The sequence below is a fragment of the Berghia stephanieae genome, chromosome 4, assembly GCF_034508935.2.
Source record: "Berghia stephanieae isolate SIO BIC M18660-M18661 chromosome 4, UCSD_Bste_1.3, whole genome shotgun sequence".
NCBI classification, from domain to species: Eukaryota; Metazoa; Mollusca; class Gastropoda; order Nudibranchia; family Aeolidiidae; genus Berghia; species Berghia stephanieae.
The window spans coordinates 87539522-87560970 of record NC_088363.1 but is presented as its reverse complement, the minus strand read 5'-3'; the positions used below and the strand labels follow the sequence as shown (position 1 = coordinate 87560970).

Genomic DNA, 21449 nt, shown 5'->3' with positions numbered 1-21449 from the left:
TTTTTTTTAATACACTAAAAATGAAATACCGCTTTCGTAGTGTAGCAATTGGAGTGGAATAACAGAACAGATGAAATGATAATTTTCTCATCGGCATTAACATTTTAAAAAATGATACCGCTTTGTATTGCCTTTTATTAACTTTTATCAATCCTCATAATTTGCAAGTTCTCAATGCATTAGCCTACCTATCTTTTTGTATGGAATCAATTATAATTGAAGGAAAATGGATGCCCCCATGAACATGACATGAAAAGCAAAGGCAAAGTCATAAAAATCAGAGAATTTTATTATGGCATTCGTTATCAAAACAGCAAAAACTCTCCGGACTCATTGGAAAAAGTCAACCTTCGGTTTCTGTGTATCTGTGTATGGTCTCAAATTCCTAAGAGAGAAGCATAAGTATGATTTTCTGTCTCTCATCATACTCCGCCACTCTATTCTTATTCAGTCTCCCCAGTCCCCAGCCCCCAAGAGAGATTAATATCTAGATAGATAGACGTCTATCTAGTAGACAGTCTACAGTACAGTACAGTGGTTACAGTTTCAGCTACTTGTTGATATTGATTTTCCAAATTCTTTTTTTTTTCTTCAAAAAATTGCAATGAAGTTGGATCTGTAAGTAAAAAAAGCACTTTCAAAAACGATGAAATTCTATCTTTAATCTACGATTCATTCTCAATGACAATGACTGAAATCCATCGAGTTTCAGTTTCACTAGAATGGCATTAAATTTAAAGTATGGGGCGTTGTTATGAGACGTAAGTCACAAATGAAGCATTCAAATCTAAGCAACTCCCAGCTATATTGGTTCTATCTAATTATATCCATTTTTGTCTATTACTATTACCCCCCCCCCCCTTCCCACACACACACACAACTAGTGTCAAATGAAGTATATATGACACCTAGCCTCAGGATCTACCGTACTCGTACACGGTAACTCAAACTTCTGTAACTGGTTTGCGGCTGCATCAATGCATCTTTCTCTATTCTCTCTCTCTCTCTCTCTCTCTCTCTCTCTCTCTCTCTCTCTCTCTCTCTCTCTCTCTCTCTCTTTCTCTATCTCTGTGTGTGTGTGTGTGTGTTATTTAATAAAAATCAGACAATACGATTTAACCCATTAAATATTAAATATGTTCAATTGCTTAGGCAATTTCATGTTCGATGGGTTTCCCTTGATTTTATTCAACTTAAAAATTTAAAGGAAACTTACCCAGATATTGATATATTGTAAATTGAAGCAGCGAGTCTTACCATCATGAAACAAACCCTTAAGAATAAGAAAGACTCGCTATGATTATTTTTCCATCTTATTCAGCGCATAGATTCTTCATGCTCTAAGTCTAAGGTGCCACCCATATAGATAATAGGTAACAGAAAACACAAATATTATTACTACTTGAAAGCCTACCTGAAAAGGAATTTTTAAGCTCGGGGGTGTCTTTGATTTTTTGGTCTAATTTGTTCCATACTTTTGGACGAAAGAGAAAGATTTTTCAGCCAGAGATGGTTTAAATCTGGGAACATCAATCAGTCATTTATTGTTGGGATCTTGAACCAATCCAATTTTATATTCCATTGTCATTGAGGAAACACGTTAAGGAAGACTCTCCATTTATTTGTACCTACAATAAAATGCATACATATTTTGCACTAAATATGCTTTGAGTGAAAAAATATCAATTCACCAAATCCATTGACTTAATGACATTAAAAATACCATTTTGTTAGCATTAAAAATCCCAATTTTGAATGGATCTGGTATTGAAAAACACTGCTGTTACAATTACCAAAGCCCGAAATGAAGTGAGTAGAAAAGTGCCAGAAGACAATAGAGAATAAAAAATTTTTTCGCGGCGGTGGTGGGGTTTGAACCTGCGACCTTATTGGTACGACAACTCCGCCTGGCAGGTGAGAGCGTGGCTCTACCGTGTGAGCTATCCACGAACACAAAAATATTCGTTTCAAACCCAAAGTCATTTCTAGATCCCTCTCTCACCCACTTCTTGAGATCGCCGATTCGTTCGCCACAATCGCGAAGTAATTTTGACCAGCAGTTAAGCTTAATAGCCAATATTCTCATCACAAACATATAACATAGAAACGATTGAGACATTGAGTATGCTCCGGTGTATGGGGTGAATTTTTAATTCAGAAAAGTGAGTGGAGCAGGCACTTATGTTGGTAACAACAAGATATGAAGTGAGTAGAAAAGTGCCAGAAGACAATAGAGAATAAAAAATTTTTTCGCGGCGGTGGTGGGGTTTGAACCTGCGACCTTATTGGTACGACAACTCCGCCTGGCAGGTGAGAGCGTGGCTCTACCGTGTGAGCTATCCACGAACACAAAAATATTCGTTTCAAACCCAAAGTCATTTCTAGATCCCTCTCTCACCCACTTCTTGAGATCGCCGATTCGTTCGCCACCATCGCGAAGTAATTTTGACCAGCAGTTAAGCTTAATAGCCAATATTCTCATCACAAACATATAACATAGAAACGATTGAGACATTGAGTATGCTCCGGTGTATGGGGTGAATTTTTAATTCAGAAAAGTGAGTGGAGCAGGCACTTATGTTGGTAACAACAAGATATGAAGTGTGTAGAAAAGTGCCAGAAGACAATAGAGAATAAAAAATTTTTTCGCGGCGGTGGTGGGGTTTGAACCTGCGACCTTATTGGTACGACAACTCCGCCTGGCAGGTGAGAGCGTGGCTCTACCGTGTGAGCTATCCACGAACACAAAAATATTCGTTTCAAACCCAAAGTCATTTCTAGATCCCTCTCTCACCCACTTCTTGAGATCGCCGATTCGTTCGCCACCATCGCGAAGTAATTTTGACCAGCAGTTAAGCTTAATAGCCAATATTCTCATCACAAACATATAACATAGAAACGATTGAGACATTGAGTATGCTCCGGTGTATGGGGTGAATTTTTAATTCAGAAAAGTGAGTGGAGCAGGCACTTATGTTGGTAACAACAAGATATGAAGTGAGTAGAAAAGTGCCAGAAGACAATAGAGAATAAAAAATTTTTTCGCGGCGGTGGTGGGGTTTGAACCTGCGACCTTATTGGTACGACAACTCCGCCTGGCAGGTGAGAGCGTGGCTCTACCGTGTGAGCTATCCACGAACACAAAAATATTCGTTTCAAACCCAAAGTCATTTCTAGATCCCTCTCTCACCCACTTCTTGAGATCGCCGATTCGTTCGCCACCATCGCGAAGTAATTTTGACCAGCAGTTAAGCTTAATAGCCAATATTCTCATCACAAACATATAACATAGAAACGATTGAGACATTGAGTATGCTCCGGTGTATGGGGTGAATTTTTAATTCAGAAAAGTGAGTGGAGCAGGCACTTATGTTGGTAACAACAAGATATGAAGTGAGTAGAAAAGTGCCAGAAGACAATAGAGAATAAAAATTTTTTTTCGCGGCGGTGGTGGGGTTTGAACCTGCGACCTTATTGGTACGACAACTCCGCCTGGCAGGTGAGAGCGTGGCTCTACCGTGTGAGCTATCCACGAACACAAAAATATTCGTTTCAAACCCAAAGTCATTTCTAGATCCCTCTCTCACCCACTTCTTGAGATCGCCGATTCGTTCGCCACCATCGCGAAGTAATTTTGACCAGCAGTTAAGCTTAATAGCCAATATTCTCATCACAAACATATAACATAGAAACGATTGAGACATTGAGTATGCTCCGGTGTATGGGGTGAATTTTTAAAATTTTTAATTTTTAAAAAAATTTTTATTCTCTATTGTCTTCTGGCACTTTTCTACTCACTTCATATCTTGTTGTTACCAATAAGTGCCTGCTCATCAACTTTCTGAATTAAAAATTTCACCCATAACCGGACTCTCTATGTACGCAATCGTTTCTATGTTTAGTTTGTGATAGAATATGCTAATAAGCTTACTGTGTCAAAATACTTCGCATGGTGCGAACGATCGCACCCTAAAGAATGGTGTGAAGAGGATCAGAATGACTTGGTTTCAACGAATATTTTTGTGTTAGCTTGGATAGCTCAACGTATAGCCACGCCACTGCAGGCGGAGTTGGCTTGATACCAATAGGGGTGCAAGGTTCAAAACCCACTCACGCACTCTGAAAAAAATTTTTATTCTCTATTGTCTTCTGGCACTTTTCTACTCACTCATATCTTGTTGTTACCAACATAAGTGCCTGCTCCACTCACTTTTCTGAATTAAAAATTCACCCCATACACCGGAGCATACTCAATGTCTCAATCGTTTCTATGTTATATGTTTGTGATGGAATATTGGCTATTAAGCTTAACTGCTGGTCAAAATTACTTCGCGATGGTGGCGAACGAATCGGCGATCTCAAGAAGTGGGTGAGAGAGGGATCTAGAAATGACTTTGGGTTTGAAACGAATATTTTGTGTTCGTGGATAGCTCACACGGTAGAGCCACGCTTCACCTGCCAGGCGGAGTTGTCGTACCAATAAGGTCGCAGGTTCAAACCCCACCACGCCGCGAAAAATTTTTTTATTCTCTATTGTCTTCTGGCACTTTTCTACTCACTTCATATCTTGTTGTTACCAACATAAGTGCCTGCTCCACTCACTTTTCTGAATTAAAAATTCACCCCATACACCGGAGCATACTCAATGTCTCAATCGTTTCTATGTTATATGTTTGTGATGAGAATATTGGCTATTAAGCTTAACTGCTGGTCAAAATTACTTCGCGATGGTGGCGAACGAATCGGCGATCTCAAGAAGTGGGTGAGAGAGGGATCTAGAAATGACTTTGGGTTTGAAACGAATATTTTTGTGTTCGTGGATAGCTCACACGGTAGAGCCACGCTCTCACCTGCCAGGCGGAGTTGTCGTACCAATAAGGTCGCAGGTTCAAACCCCACCACCGCCGCGAAAAAAATTTTTATTCTCTATTGTCTTCTGGCACTTTTCTACTCACTTCATATCTTGTTGTTACCAACATAAGTGCCTGCTCCACTCACTTTTCTGAATTAAAAATTCACCCCATACACCGGAGCATACTCAATGTCTCAATCGTTTCTATGTTATATGTTTGTGATGAGAATATTGGCTATTAAGCTTAACTGCTGGTCAAAATTACTTCGCGATGGTGGCGAACGAATCGGCGATCTCAAGAAGTGGGTGAGAGAGGGATCTAGAAATGACTTTGGGTTTGAAACGAATATTTTTGTGTTCGTGGATAGCTCACACGGTAGAGCCACGCTCTCACCTGCCAGGCGGAGTTGTCGTACCAATAAGGTCGCAGGTTCAAACCCCACCACCGCCGCGAAAAAAAAAAATTTTTATTCTCTATTGTCTTCTGGCACTTTTCTACTCACTTCATATCTTGTTGTTACCAACATAAGTGCCTGCTCCACTCACTTTTCTGAATTAAAAATTACCAAAGCCCTGTTGCAGAATGGCTATTGATGTTTTGAAGGTTTAAGTATAGTTCTATTTGCTAAAGTTGTTTACAAACTTTACCATTTATTCTATTCTAATCCCACAGAGAAAACCTATTAAGAAGATCTTACTGTGAAGAGGCCAGGGTAAGCTAGCAGAAACTTTCCATGAATTAAAATTTTATCACTGCATAAGTAACATTTATCATTCAAATTCATTAGTTAACTATTGATTGTACCTTAACTGTTTTTTAAATATTATTGGTTTTGTTGGGTTTTTTTTCATAGCGCCCTGAGCACCTTTGAGTGGAAGTGTGTGCTTTATAAATGCTTCATTATTATTATTATTATTATTATTATTATTATTATTATTATTATTATTATTATTATTATTATTATTATTATTATTATTATTATTATTATTATTATTATTATTATCATTATCATTATTAATTTACATTTACCTAAATCTGTCATATGCATTTATTTGCTCTCTTTTATAATTTCTAATATCTTTTTATTTTAATTTTAAAAAGATGTCATTAAGCAGGGCTCACAATTTTCTGTGGATCCATGGAATTTCATGATTTTTGAAATTTTCAGTGGTTCACACTACAGTTGAACTGTGACTATGTTTGGTTTCCTGTTAATGTGAAGTAAATTTCCTCTTTCTACGATGATGATGATGATGATGATGATAATGATGATGATATTAATGATAATGTTTCATGGAAATTCAAGCCCTGCATTTACTGCAGCAATTATATCAGTTGGTTATATTATGCGGCAATGTAGTCTTGTGGTATGACACTCACTTTTGGATCAGAAGATCATGGGTTCGATCCTCACTCAACGCATATTTGAGTCCTTGGAAAAGACTCTTTAGTTACTTTCTGTCACCTTTCTCAGGTGTAAAATGAGTACCTGGCAGTTAACAGTGTTGTCTTTGTCGGAAAAATTGTAATATTGCCTATCGGGCGTCATGTCTTGTTCTATATGTTACATGTTGCTGTTGTTCAGGGACCCTTTGTAAATCACTTTGAGCATGTTTAGTTGATATTGCGCTATATAAATGCTCAATTTTTTTGGGTGTAATTTCTTCTTTCTTTTTTTTTTGACATACTTCTGGTTTTCACAGTGTATTAGGTTTGGTTTTTAAGATTGACATAAAATTTTGCGTCTAACCATATTTTACTCTTTGAATATTCTCAGATTATATTTGTGTTTCCACTGTGTATTGCATTGATTAAATTCAATATATAATATTTTATCATTACATATCCAACAAGCAAGTAAAATACCTTTATTGGAAAAATTAAAGGGGGAAAATTTTTGTTTCAGAATCAACTTATTTATCATGTTGCCTAATGCTGAAAACACCAAAGAAAAGACCAAAAAAGTCTGCCTCATGTAACAATAGGCCCTGCTTGGCATTATAAGTAAAATTAAATTAAAGTTAAGAAAATGAAAGAAAATATGGGTAAACTTAATTGGTTTATTCCTTTTATGGTAGTGTGAAGAAAAGCTGATACTGTTTTTATTTAGAAAAAAAAGCTTTTTTTAAATATAATGGCAGGTTTTAATAACACTGTTGGGTAAAAAGAAATGGAAGTAATTTATTTTTAAATTTTGGGTCTCTTTATAAGATTTACACTAATGAAGATGGTAATGCTAACAATATTTAACTAGTTAACAATCATGATGATGGTGATATGATGAGGATAATAATTTTTAAAAAACTGTTTCTTTTTTAAAATTTTGGTATTCGAATGACGATTGCAAAATTGTCAGTGGTTTTAAAAAGTTTTGAGTTTCATTCAAATGGATTGTAAATCAAGATTGTATAATTATCAGCTTCTTGAACAATTTAGTCACATGATTTAACTTTTGACAGTGAACAAATTTATATTTCTTTCTTTTGTTTATTTTACTTTCAGCATTCATATGGATCAGAAAAGATTGAATTGGGCCATAGGCCAAGGAGAGTGACAGTTTTTCTTAATCCTGCTGCAAATGGAGGGTGAGTTTAAAGACTATAAAGAATATTAAGTGGGATAGATAGCTGATTCTAAATCACTCCTTAACGTGGGTTTTTACTGTATGTTTATGAACCATATATTTATTTCGATAATGGTTTAATGATTTGAACAAGATAACTTTACCTTATGCTATTCTTTTATAAAACAAGCTGAGTCACGGTCTTCGACTAAATCTTGATCTCGAACCCTGTGGCTGAGAAAATGAAAGGCTACAAATTCGTAGAGAATCATTCCATCACAACCTTAGACAACCAAATCAATATTCATTTTCAACATTATTATAATTTGACATACAGTTGGCCAAAATGACATCTCACTTCTCAATTGAATTTTTATCTGCATTATGCACAATGATAATATTCATGAAACTATCACTACACAAAAAATATAGGCTCTCAATGTTTACATTTTTTTTTTTAACTCAATAATTAAGCACCAAATGGCATTGAATATGGATCGCAAATCACAACAGACAATAAACCTGCTAGTTAGTAGTTGGTATTGTAAAAATTTTAAGTGAATAGTGAAAAGTTCTTTTACATCAAATTGGGCAAAAGTATCCTTTCTGGCTTATGAAATGTTGGCAAATATTGATCTCAATTCCAAATTGATATTGGTTTTTCTCAATTTCAAGTTTGAAGTCAAATGTGTGAATCTTTCCCATCTAACCTTAAACCAGCCGTACATCAAAAGAGCTGAAAAAAAGTCTGTATTTGTAGATAATATGTTTTTTTTTAAACTGAAGCTAAAATTGAATATTATGAGTCCTAAACACACTCCTCTACATCCTAACGTGTCTTGAAAATTTTGGTAGCTATTTATTCAGTAGTTTGAGAACTTATTCAAACAACAATATTTCCATGTCATAATGTATTCAATTTTATTATATTAGAAGCTTTGTATAGGTTGAAATTTCATGTGGCTAAAAAAGATTGAAGCTCATTTATAAAATAGAATCATTTTGATAATGTCTCTTAGTTATTGATGTGATATAGAATAGTTATTCTTTCTATTCTTTATATTATCTCCTTTGATAGCAAAGCAAGAAAGTTGTTTGAAAAGACGGCAGCACCCATCCTGTACCTGTCTGGCATGGAGGTTAATGTTGTCAATGTAAGTTGTTTTACAGGTAAAAACTGTCTCTCTATTAACAATAACTAGGTTGTTGGCATACCCATTCAAGAGTGAGTTGCTGTGTTTCCATACAATTAAAATAGTGAGTGTGCTGTGTTTCTATCACCTTTACTTAATTAAATTATAGCTTGTTAGACAATGTCCAATCTTTTAATGCATTTTTCTCAAATCGATGCTTCTATATTTCCCCGACTTCAAATCTCAATTAACTGCAAAATGTTCAGAAAACACTGTTTATACATTAATGATCCATATAATGTATTTTGACAATTCCTTAGGGTTCTCTTGGGTCACCACATATTTGTTATTAGATAAGTAGGAGGAGAATAGAACTGGCAAGATTCAAAATTTATTGTTAAAAAAAGTTGTTTAAAAAAAAAAAAGAGAAATAGATATGCGATTGAATTGAACTTGTCTGCATCCATTCAAGAAATTTTGAAATTATATTTAAAAATTACGAATAAGAATAGTGCATATCATTCACTTTCATGAATATTTTGGATTGTATAGGGAAAATATCCAGATTTTTTTTTACTTTGTACCTGTATTAGATCAAATATTTATAGTCATAGATGACTGAGATTCAGGTACAAATTACTAACTGCGAGTTACTGCCTGCCTCGGAATTATTACATTGATTTTACTTTAAGCTTTTAAATATATAGATTTATATTAAGATTTAATGTTAGGGGAAGTCAAAGTTGTTGTTTTTTTGTTTTTTTCTCACTTTCAAAAAACAACTAGTATTTGTATGGTTTTTGAAGAAAAAAAATTGTTCGTTGACGTAAAATTATTTTCGTGATTTGTTAGACAAAAAGGCATATGATTTTTTTTTTTTTTAATTTTATATAGACAGAGTATGAAGGTCAAGTGAAACAGTTCATGTCAGTGTTAGACACCAAAGACACTGATGCAGTGGTTGTAGCTGGTGGAGATGGAACTCTTTTAGAGGTAATTATCTTTTATTAATGTTGTGATTAGAATAGTGGAAATGTTGATTCTGCCTCATCCGAAGACTTGGGAAATTTGAGTGGCAAAAAATATCAATATTTCTGATGGTTTGTGTCTTATGAATGTTTTATATTTAAATCCTTATTTTCATTTAGGCGTCTTTTTCTGTGACCATTAGATGTCATTCTCAGTTGGGTTTGTTTCGAAGCCTTCTAATATGTGGAAAGTATTTCTTTAGAGCTATATGGATTATGGAGTTAAAGTTTATTTCCAGTTCTGTATCATTAAACAGAGTCACAATTGCTTGCTACTCATTATATATGATGCTAGTCTGTCACAACATACTTTCTACCAGAACAAAGGGTTGATAAAAGATCGAATTGCTTAAATCTGGTAATGATATCAGTTGAGTGCCCAGTCTGGACCCCCATCCCTCCCAGTTTTTGAACTTTTCAACTTACCATTTTTGAAGCTCTTTTGAGTCCAGTAATATTTTTTTCTTCTTCTGAATTTTGCTTTTTTGTTGTTGTTTTTTTTTTTCAGGCTGTCACTGGTTTTCTCAGAAAAGAAAACAAGGTATTGTGTTCTATTTTTACAGTTTTGAGTTAATTTGCTCAATGTGGGATGCTTGAATATAACATTTACCTCCCAAAATATTCGTTTTTGCTCCACACAAAAAGCAAAGATGAATCTGACAGGTTTAAGCATTAATTCTAACAAGGCGTATTTGTAAAAAGATAATTAAAAAAGCCATCAAACCACTGGCATTGGCTAAAACAAAACAATCAATAATGCCAGACTAAATAGCCATATTTTACGTTTGATGATAGAATATGACGTGCAATGCTTTAATTGTTTTAACAGGTTGGTTTTTTTAGCTTTTTATAGATAAGCCTCACTTCTTTTATCAGGGAAATTACAATGTCTTATGACTTAAAACTAATGGTGGTCTGAAATTAAAAAGCATTAAATTAAATTAATGTGTTTTGTTTTTTTTCATCTGATTCTTTTCCTGCGATATTACTGAGTATATATTTATTGGGGGAATTCATTTATATAATCATTGAACACTATATGCTAGAAATGATCACTTTATTTTCCACATGGAGGTAGGCTCAACGATATATCTTTATTAATGATTATGTTGTAAGGAATTTAACATCAAATTATGTAGTATAGATTTTTCAAAATATTCAAAGTGGTAGCTGTCCAGGGTAGGAAAATGATGATGATAATGATGATGATGATGAAATTAATATTACCAAAAATATTACATAAACTCTTCACAAAGATGTACAAGTATTTAATGTTATGATTGCATCTTTTGATGAATATAAGCAAAAAATATCTCCCAAGAGAGTGTAGCAAATATTTAGTGGCAATGTAGACAGGAATACTGTTTCATTTTGTGAGTGATTATAGATTCAATATCATTTTTATAAAAAATTATTTGTTGTAATTAATTCTTAATTAATTATTTAATTAATTAATTATTAATATAATTAATTATTAATTGCTGTTTTACATACACCAGGACTTTCATGAAAACATTCCTATTGGTGTGATTCCACTAGGAAAGACCAACCGTTTTGCACAGATTTGGTTTGGGCATAACTTGGATCAAGTGAAGTAAGTGTAAAATAATGTTCCTTATACATGTGAGATACAGTAGATGAAGAAATCAAGTACTCGTACAGTAGTTATTGATATCTAGTAAATTCACACCCAAATTAGCATTGGCATATGACAGTATATTACTAAATCTATTAATTGCGTAAAAAAATGGTTCCTGGAAGGTATTAATTGAAAACATTTTCTAATTTCAAGTCTAAGTTCATGTATTTAGATTTTATAATTATAATTTTATTGGAGAAGTGTTGAAAATATTGTTATTTTATTTAGAACTTGAAATGTGACTGATTTGAACTACACAACGTCAATAATTTGGTATTTCAAAGTAATAATTAATATATTTTAGGGTGGAAAAAATGTATTTGTTATATCAAAATGTATTTCAGGATAATTGCCGAGGCAGCTATTGCTGTTGTCCGTGCATTCACAAAGAAAACAGATGTCATAAAATTTGATGTGAGTATGACGCTAACAGTTTTTGAACAAATTGATTTGTTTCCTTTCATGTCTTTCATTTTTCATTATTTTTATCCTTATTATTATTATTATTATTATTATTATTATTATTATTATTATTATTATTATTATTATTATTATTATTATTATTATTATTATTATTATTTGTATTATTATTATTATTATTATTATTATTATTATTATTATTATTATTATTATTATTATTATTATTATTATTGTTATTATTATTTATTGATTTTTTTTTTTTTCAAAATTATTATTATTGTTATTGATGCATTATATTCAATGTCTTTTTCACTTCAATTTGCTTTATGACAGGGAGGTGAAGGCAAGACAATCTATTCCTTATGTGGCTTAGAGGCAGGAGCTTACAGAGAAGCTGAAGAAAGAAAGTCTAAGTAAGAGAAGTAGTTAAATTAGTGCTCCCCCTGGGCTCACACCTTCTTTGATTATAGAGCCACTTACAATATATTGTACCTATCAGATGTCTGCCTAAATTTTATTTTCTCCCTCTTTTTTTTTTTTTTTTAGTTTATGGTAAACTATCACGAACCTCACTACTTGGAAGGACTAAAGGGCTTGAATCGTGATATTGATTGGTGGTTTTCACATTTTGTCTCCAATCTATTTTCGTCCTTTTAAATATTTTTAAAAAAATTCCATTGATTAATCTTTTCACATAATAATATATAGTTTTAGTGGATCTTCCACAGTGTTGATTAATGATGTCTGGTTGGTGGAATTTAGGATTTTTTTGTTTAATGAAAATATTCCATTAAAAATATTTTTAATGGCTGTTATTGTCATCCCCTATGTGCTTGACTGAGTTTTGATGTAGATAAGATATATTTAAATGCTGATACAATTGATTCATTCTAATCTTAATATTTACACTTTTATCAGTTCTGGTTTTGTTGATTAAAGTAAGAGTTAGCTTGGATGTTTTTTTTTTATGCTATACTTGAGTGATTTACTAAAAACTTTATTAGGGCATACTGTGACAAGGTCCAGAATTGCAAAAACTTTATAATCAATGATATACATTGCAACAATACTCAGCTCAATTTATCAGAAGTTTAAGTCTCAGCTGATTACCGGTTCTGACTACTTTACTTCATTTGTGAAATTTGATGGTCAAAGTTTTTTAAAAAATTTATTTTATAATTACCCTTTTTTACTTTGTAGATTCAACTTATTATTTCAACGTTTTAAAGTCTTCATAAATGGATTGTGTTTTATTTTCTTTGATTAAAACATTTTCAAAACACTTTTCTCATCTGGTTATGCAATAAAAATAAAAGAGCTTGACTATGGTTAACATTTATTACTCTAGGTATTGGTATTTTGGCCCTCTGAAGTCACGGTGGACATATTTGAGGACTGTCATGAAAGAATGGCCACCGACTCTAAAAGCAGCCATTACTTACATTGAAGCTACAGAAGACAACATGGATGAAGAAGATGACCTCAACGGGCAGGGAAAGAAGCCTGTTGCGGGCTATAGTTTTTTTGATTTCCTGTTTAGACGGAAACAGAAAGCTATACAACTAGGTAACGTTTGTGTTGGGAGTCTCATTGATGTAGTAGTTCAGGATATTGAAGTAGCCATTGATGATTTGAATAGACGGATGACATACAAACTGAAATGATTGTTATAAAGTTCTATCTAAGTCTCAAATATTTACATATTTTAAAATGATTGAGTTCTTAATGTCACTTGCATTTTGGCATATAATGGAATCATTGTTCTTTCCCATTCATTTGATTATTGTTTTGAGCAATTGATTAAAAAAGCAAAACACATGTCCACAATTAGAAAGTAAAAATTAAAAAGTGACAAGGAAACAATTGTAGATCTAAAACTTATAATGCTCAGATAAAAATATTGTGGGACAATTCAAACACTTCTTCGGCGAATAACAAAACAATATAAAACAATAATACCATTACAAATACAAGTCTTGAAATATTAGAGCAGAGTTTTAATTTTTGTTAAATTGAAATGGTAAATTATAACAATGAAATGGTAAATTATAACAATGATAGTCATCACAGTAGTGAGGGAAGCTCAGTGAGAACTTGTTTAACTAAACAATTTCCTCTCTCTCACTGTTATGATCTTGTTACTAAGATTTAAAGTCAGCTAAAGGGGAAGATATTCCTAATTTTTCAAAAATCTACAGATTTATACTATGCTTTTTTATATATCAGGCATTTGACATTCTTACCAACATATTGTGGTGTGCATATTATTTCCTTACAGAGGAAGAAGCCAGAGCGAAGAGAGAGGAGAAATTAAAGGAAGAAATGAAGCAAGCCATCCACACTGATGTTTCAACTGTAGAATTGACTGTTACAACAACTAAACTTGCCAAGTCCAGATCGGTAAATTATCCAATGAATCATTGACAAGGATTTTTATTTATTTTTATTTCACATTCAAAATTTCTGATGCTTGTATCTTGATATAGGGGGTCCCAATAGCTCAGTAGGTAGAGCACTTGCTTCACGGGTGCTGTTGAGATTTTTTTCTGATTGGGTAGCTGGGTCTGTTGTGGAAAGTACTTTGCAAAATACTAGCGTCCTATCCAAAGGGTAGCAGGATATTGCTATAGTCCGTTTCACACTATAGAAACCGGGATAAATTCTGGCTCCATGGGCCTGGTGGTTCTGAGGGACTACTTTTTGTTTTTTTTTTTTATCTTGATAGAGATATCTATTATTATATATTTGACAAATTGGATTTTTTGGAACACTAAGGCTCCAAAACCACTGGACCAATCGTCACCAAATTTTACACGATGTTTATAATTGACATGAAGATTGTTTGTGTGTATTATGAGATTGATTCGATATCGTTATGATTTTATCGAACAATCAGATTTGTTTCCTCAAATCCCACTGAAGACAGACACACATTATTTTTGTCACTTGTGTTGAGGGTCAACCTTCTGGTTAGCGAGTATGACAATGAGGTAGGAGTACTTGCATTGAAACGATACCAGTTAGTGGTTCCTCTCATTATTTTCAAATCAAATCAAAATTTATATGAACCATTTTCCATTTTTAACATTGAGAAAGAATTCTACGATAAAAGAGCGAAATATATAATATATATATATATAAGATATCAAATGCAGAAATTATCTCTCTGTGCCCAAGTAAAAAGCTCAATGGAGTCAAAAATTGTTTTGCCTATTAAGAGAATAGAAATTGAGTTCAACTTTAATTCATCACTGGAATCATAAATTTTGAGTCGACTTATCAGCACATTTATTGAACGGACAGCTACTCTTTTATATATATATATATATTATAATGGACATCTTTTTAGTGCCTTGTATCAAATAGCACTCATTTCTTAAAGTCATAAACAGTGCCCTGCCTCGCTACCCAATCATATCCTTTATCTGTCCTTTAAAACAGCTTCACATTCAATCATAGGACTTTGCTTGTTGGAACAGAATCTGGAAATATGTGATTCTGTATGAAAGAGAAAAAAAAAAGGAAAGAAAATGTTTTTTTTTTTTTCAGACGATTTTTTTTGCATAAATGACATGAAAGAGTCCATTAACAAACCTGCTCTCCGCAACCAACTTTTTAAAAAATCGAGAAACAATTCAATGATTATGATATTAAAATTATATTAAAGCTTGCATTGTTTTATTTTACTCAAAAAAACTAATAATGTAATAACTTCACTATGTTTCATTCCACAATAATAATGTAATAACTTCACTATGTTTCATTCCACCTGTGAGCAGCAAGTGGAGGCTCTCCAAGTTGGATTTGGTCCAGAAAACCCATCAAAAATGGAAGTCGTTTCCGAGGGGTGAGTATGTCCAATAATAATAATAATACTATTATTAATAAAAATAAAAATAATAATAATAATAATAATAATAATAATAATAATAATAATAATAATAATAATAATAATAATAATAATAATAATAATAATAATAATAATATATACTTTATTCATCCAAAAAAATGGAAATTCGTTTACAGACGTGGCATGCATGAAAATGTATAAACACAAAGTTGAGAATCTATGGCGACAATGTATACATATATATATATATATATATATATATATATATATATATATATATATATATATATATATATAATATATATATATATATATATATATATATATATATATATATATATATATATATATATATATGCAAATGCACAAAAATTTAAAAATATACAACCAAGAACCAATAGCAACACTTTATATATTAATTTGATATGTTTTCAACTTTCTATTAAAGTCATTTGATTCAAATGGCAATTACATGTTTTTAAGATTTTATGTTTTTTTATGAAAATCCTAACCACCTTAACCATTGTTAAGCTGAAGCATTACGAACACTTAATTGAAGATAAAAGATAATTGCAAATAGTAGGTCCTTTATTGATATAGTGCAATTGTTAAAAACACAAATGCAAAAACTAAACCAGTTTTATTTTTAGAGTGAATTTTACTTGCTCATTATTCACAATTTTCCTTTCAGCTCATGAATCTTAAACTCGTTTCTGTGTAACTTGAAATATGTTGTTTGCCATCAAATGAGTATTTTGCACAAGAACATAGGATTGGAATGCTTGTATGATGATCTCTTTATGAATATTTTATTGGCAGTATATAAAATTTTACTGCCTTCTGTAATATACAGCAAACTTTTACAACTATTCACTGCTTTTAAATGTGTCTTAGAAGCTGCTTATTAATTATTGTAATGGCTGATTCTATGCCACATCCATTCTTGATGGCAGTATTCTTATTCTACGAGGGTGGACTCCAATTTTCGTCATAATTTTAAAGATGTTTAACTTGGAGCCTTAATATTTGGTATAGATACTCTCTCACCAATTGGCTTTGGTGTGTCAAAATTTCTCAGGTTAGTGACGTCTTTGTGTGACGTAATCACTTTTGTCCTATTATGTGGTCAACAACCCCTGCCAAGACAAAAAATGAAAATGGCTTCACCAAATGATATTCGATACAAGTAGCGTGCTGTTTTGAATTTCTGAATGCTGAAGGCTGTTCTTCCATTGAAATCCATATCAGAATAAAGCGTGTTTATGATGACGCTTGTGTTGATTACAGCATCGTTTGGCTATGGGTAAGGTTCGTGGAAGGAGGAGACCCAATCTCAAAACGAAACTTCAGGATCAAACTCGTTGTGGGTGGCCCCAAAGTGTCTTGAATGTCAGTAATCAAACTGAAGTCAAAAACATGATTCTGGCAAATGATGCATTTGACAAATTGTCAGTGCGAAAGAAGTTGGAATTTCAAAGGAAAGGGTACACCACATTGTATCAGTGATCCTTGGATACAGGAAAGTGTCTGCCAGATGGGTCTCACGAATGTTGACTAGTGACATGAAAGAGCAACGGAAAACAATTTGCTCCAAACTATTGAAAAGGTACAAGGAAGAAGGTGATGCCTTTATTAAGTAAATAGTCAATGAAGACGAGTCATGGATCCACCATTATTACCCAGAGAGCAAACATCAGTCCATGGAATACCAACACAAGAATTCTCCTTGTCCAAAAAAGTTCAAAGTTGTGGTGTCGGCTAAAAAAAGTGCTGCTCGTGATTTTCTGGGACTTTGAAGGCGTTCATATCGAATTTGTGGAACAGGGTAAACAGTGAATTCCAATCATTATGTTGCCACATTGGAAAAAATGAGAGCCCGACTGAAGCCGCACTGAGAAAAATATATTTCTCCACCTTGCCACATCCACCCTACAGTCCTGACCTAGCACCTTCAGGCTTCTTATTCCCTAAATTGAAGGAGTATCTCAAAAGAAACCACTATGAAAGCGACAGTGATACGAAGGCTGATGTTTGGTCTTGGTGTAGAGAAAAAAGGACGTTTGTTTTTTGAAGACGAGATGCGTCAAATGGTGCAGCGTTGTCAGCTCTGTGTTGGTTGTGACACCATGGCGAAAAATAAATTACACAATCTGTAGCTGAGATTTCAAGCTTTCTTTGGATGTATTGTTTAACTAATTATTCCTAAAAATGAGGGAGTTATTATGGAAATTGTAAAACTTTCCAACCCACCCTCGTACTTTTATTTTCATAAAAATGTTAAAATTCTCACCTTATACTTATCACAGATACCTATTCTCTACAGTCTGTTTAATTTGTTTAACCTTTAAAGTTGAACTATACACTGAGTTTGAGATTTGAATCAAATGAATGGCTCTTGATCTGAAGGGTTTTTATTTTTCTCACAAGGTGATTAAACTAAGTTACTCTTCTTTTTCCTTTCAGGTGGAGTAGAATTAAACAATCTGAATTTTCCATGGGTTCTGAGAAGGACGAGCAACTCATTGTAAAGAAAATTCACATAGAACCAAGTGAAAAGGTAAAGTAATCACACTGATTTGTTGAATGAATAATTAAAACTTGCTTTACCTGCACTTTTGTCCTTGGCAAAACTGGCAGACTTATGAGTAGTTATAATGACAGTAACACAGTCCACGTTTGTCATTGAGTTAGGATATAAGCAATGTTGGCGGTCTTGAAGGGATGGATGGGTGGTAATGCAAGGTTTCATTGTATGCATATTGTAGATATGCTTCCCTCTGCATTTCTACTTTAACACAATACAAGTGTACTTAGCCTTAGCCTAGTCCCAAATGGTGAACAAAGAAAGAGGGGCCTCTCTCTCTCTCTCTCCAACCCCGTGCAGGCCTAGCCAAATGAAATGTGGCGAGTAAAGATGAAGCATTGTGTGACTGGGATGGCTTCATGTGCGAGTGCATGCTACTGATCAGGATTGATGTTGCATGCCTGCCGAATCTTACGAATTTTTTGTAATTTTACGAATATTAGACACATTTCTTAGCCGATTACGAAAATACTAAATTTTATGGAAAATTATGAATTTACAATTATCAGTAATACTTAAATCATAATGATAATAATAATAATAATAATAATAATAATAATAATAATAATAATAATAATAATACTAACAATAATAATAATAATAATAGTAATACTAACAATAATAATGATGATGATGATGATGATAATAACAACAATAAAAAAAAAGCATTTCTACAGAGCCTAAGCATGACGATGTAATGTGGAAGTGATTATCAATGTCAAATTGTGGCTGTTCTTACACGATTTCAAAAATTACTTATTTCCTTGTCGAATTACTAAAAATTGACATAAAAATTACTAAATGTGAAGTTTTCAATTTGGCATGTCTGATGTTGGCACATGGAGGTGGAAAAAGAAGGCCACAAAAAAGTTTTTTTTAACTGGACCTAGACTGATTTGTATTTATCTAAACCAAGCTTTGATTAGTGGCTTATATTAGGAAAAAATAGGACTTGATGAAAAGTTTATTTTAAACTAGATTTTATCTTCAGGGAGTTTATCTTAACTGGACTCCAAATTATTGTTTATTATTCATCAATTTTCAAATTGGATTGGTTTCATTTTTTTCATGGTTCCTAATAATTTTGACAATTTCCAAATCTGAATCTATTTCCCGTATAATGTGAAACTTGTATCAACAGGTTGAATGGTTTAACATAGATGGAGAGTCCTTTGAAGCCATCCCCATGGACGTGTCTCTTCTGCGGAATAAACTCAACTTTTTTTGTGCCCAGTCTGCAAGATGACAACATTTGTGATGATAAAGATTAGGATGTATGATAGTTTTCCAAGAGTGTAAAAAAATATATTTCTTTCATTTTATTTAGTTTTTGAAAATTATTCCTATTCTTATCTGTTTAATGTCATTTATTTTTAATTTAATTTTTTTGTTTACAAAATATTTTTTTTTGTTTTTTACTTTTATTCATGTTGTTAAAAACTAAAATTTCAGTTTTTAAAAAGAAATTTTAATGTAAACATTGGGATATTTTAAAATATTCTTTATATATTATATTATTATTATTTTTTCTCATACAGTGAAAACCAGTTAAACCAAAAATGTCTAAACCACTAAGACTGCTAAACTGAAAGGAAATTAAAATGTTGTCATTTTTTCCTCTTTGTTTCTGTTACCCAAATATCGATAAACCGAAGGCCATTGTGCTCAAATTATCTTTAAACCAAAAAGAAATTGCCAAATAATTGAAGAAGCTTTAAAAAAAAATATTGCCGATTACCAAGCAAAATTCCAGTTATAATTGTCACACAATACTCTCTCTTGTATCCATTCAACACAGCCCACACACCTCCTTTGAAGCCCTCTTTACTTTGCCACCAACTCTCTTCCCTGCACACACACACACACACACACACACACACACACATACGTGTCTCGGACACATTAAGAGGACTCTCACCAAATCCTACATTGTATGGACGTATCATAGCTCAAAAACCAATAATACAAACAGGCTGATTTTTTAAATGTATCACCTAGACATGAAAAGATTGGTGTATGCCAAATTTCAGCCCTCTGCTTCAATTTTCATATCAACATTATTTTACTCATACATTATTGGGACGTATCACTAAGTGGACATCGCATGACCTTTGAACCTCAAGCATGTTACACAAAAACATGAAAAACAAACATAAAAGAGACTTTTTAGAAATGTACTCCGGGCATCTAGATTCTTAATCTATGTGCATTGGAATATTGTATTTTTATGTTCTCATTGGTTCCATTCTGGAATCGAACCTAAACAATATGATTTGCCTATTAATGTCAGGACAAAATGATGGTACATCGTTATTTCGTGACTAAGTCATTAAATAATACAAGTCTCATAGCCTTTGGACTGAAAAGATAGCTATCTTTAAACTTTATTCTGAAATGAATTCACCATTATTTTCCTTATGGGTTGCATTATTTTACATACATTATCATAGTGGTACGTTTGAAGAATAAATGTTTCCGCTATATGACGCCATTGTTTTTTTGTTTTGTTTTGTTTTTGATTGTTTGTTTGTTGTTGTTGTTTGATTGTCTTTGTTTATTTTGTTTGTTGTTTTAAGATTAACATAGCAATAGCAGAGATTAGAAATAGCTTATGTTTCCTAGCAATGATAATCATAAAGGAAATTAACATATAATTCAACATTTTATTCAAAATTTTATTCAACCATGCTTTAACCTAGAACAATGCCAAATTCGGCATAAACTGCATTAAAACCAAAAGATAGAAAGTCACAGTCATTCAACAATTATCTCGATCCGTGATAAGACTCTACACTACAAAGTTCTTTTTCAAAAGGGCTAAGCTCTTTGAGAACGTCCTCATTGTGCTTGTCGGTATTTATTCCCTGGGTGTAGTCAGACAATTTCATCTTTGAAGCCTCCCTTTGCCTTCTTCTGTTGAATAATATTATTCGTACTAGCGTAATCACACCGAGTCTTTCCCATTTTTCCTTGACAATGCCTTTTGGCGCCAACATTTCCATGGTCAACTTTTCAGTTTCACTAGTGAGGTACTTCGACAGCTTTGACACATCATCTGTGAGTGGAATAGTCTTTGTGGTATTTTTCTTTTTTTCATGTAGGTTTCTTGCGGCATTGCTAGTTATTTCCTGATTCCACATACTTGTGTGAAGCTGATAATATGCACCCGTTCTCTCTTTCATAACTGTATCTCCAGTCTCAATAGCTTTAGCTTTCAACAGAATACAGCAGTGCGCCAAACTATGTCCTAGTTTTAGAGCAAGGGATGGTATTCCATATTGATTTGTGTCTTATGATAGGCTAGTTTTTTTCCTTCTTTTGACCACCACCATGCCTGTTCCTTGCATCAGCGTATTGATATTGTGTGCATGGTCACCAG

General features: G+C 33.0%; 1 protein-coding gene across 2 annotated transcripts; it reads left to right on the top strand.

Moving 5' to 3' along the window:
• The first annotated feature begins 203 nt into the window (after positions 1–203).
• On the top strand, positions 204–20556 carry LOC144971480 (acylglycerol kinase, mitochondrial-like). 2 transcript variants are annotated; one of them, XM_078912433.1, is made up of 14 exons: positions 204–402; positions 5526–5565; positions 7356–7438; positions 8495–8570; positions 9444–9542; positions 10086–10118; positions 11077–11171; positions 11561–11630; positions 11970–12049; positions 12985–13202; positions 13915–14036; positions 15416–15483; positions 17950–18043; positions 19212–20556. In XM_078912433.1, exons 1-14 carry the CDS (start codon positions 293–295, stop codon positions 19314–19316), a joined length of 1293 nt encoding a protein of 430 aa, XP_078768559.1. In that variant the 5' UTR covers positions 204–292; the 3' UTR covers positions 19317–20556. The 2 variants fall into 2 exon arrangements, with proteins under 2 accessions (XP_078768559.1, XP_078768560.1); XM_078912434.1 differs by lacking the exons at positions 204–402; positions 5526–5565 and adding an exon at positions 6772–6817 and having other exon boundaries at positions 19212–19762.
• Positions 20557–21449: the final 893 nt, after the last annotated feature.

Coding starts and splice junctions, on each gene's coding strand:
- LOC144971480 (XM_078912433.1), top strand. CDS start 293: ATGGCATTCGTTATCAAAACAGCAAAAACTCTCCGGACTCATTGGAAA. Junction 7,439..8,494: donor AATCCTGCTGCAAATGGAGG/GTGAGTTTAAAG, acceptor CTCCTTTGATAG/CAAAGCAAGAAAGTTGTTTG. Junction 9,543..10,085: donor GAGATGGAACTCTTTTAGAG/GTAATTATCTTT, acceptor TTTTTTTTTCAG/GCTGTCACTGGTTTTCTCAG.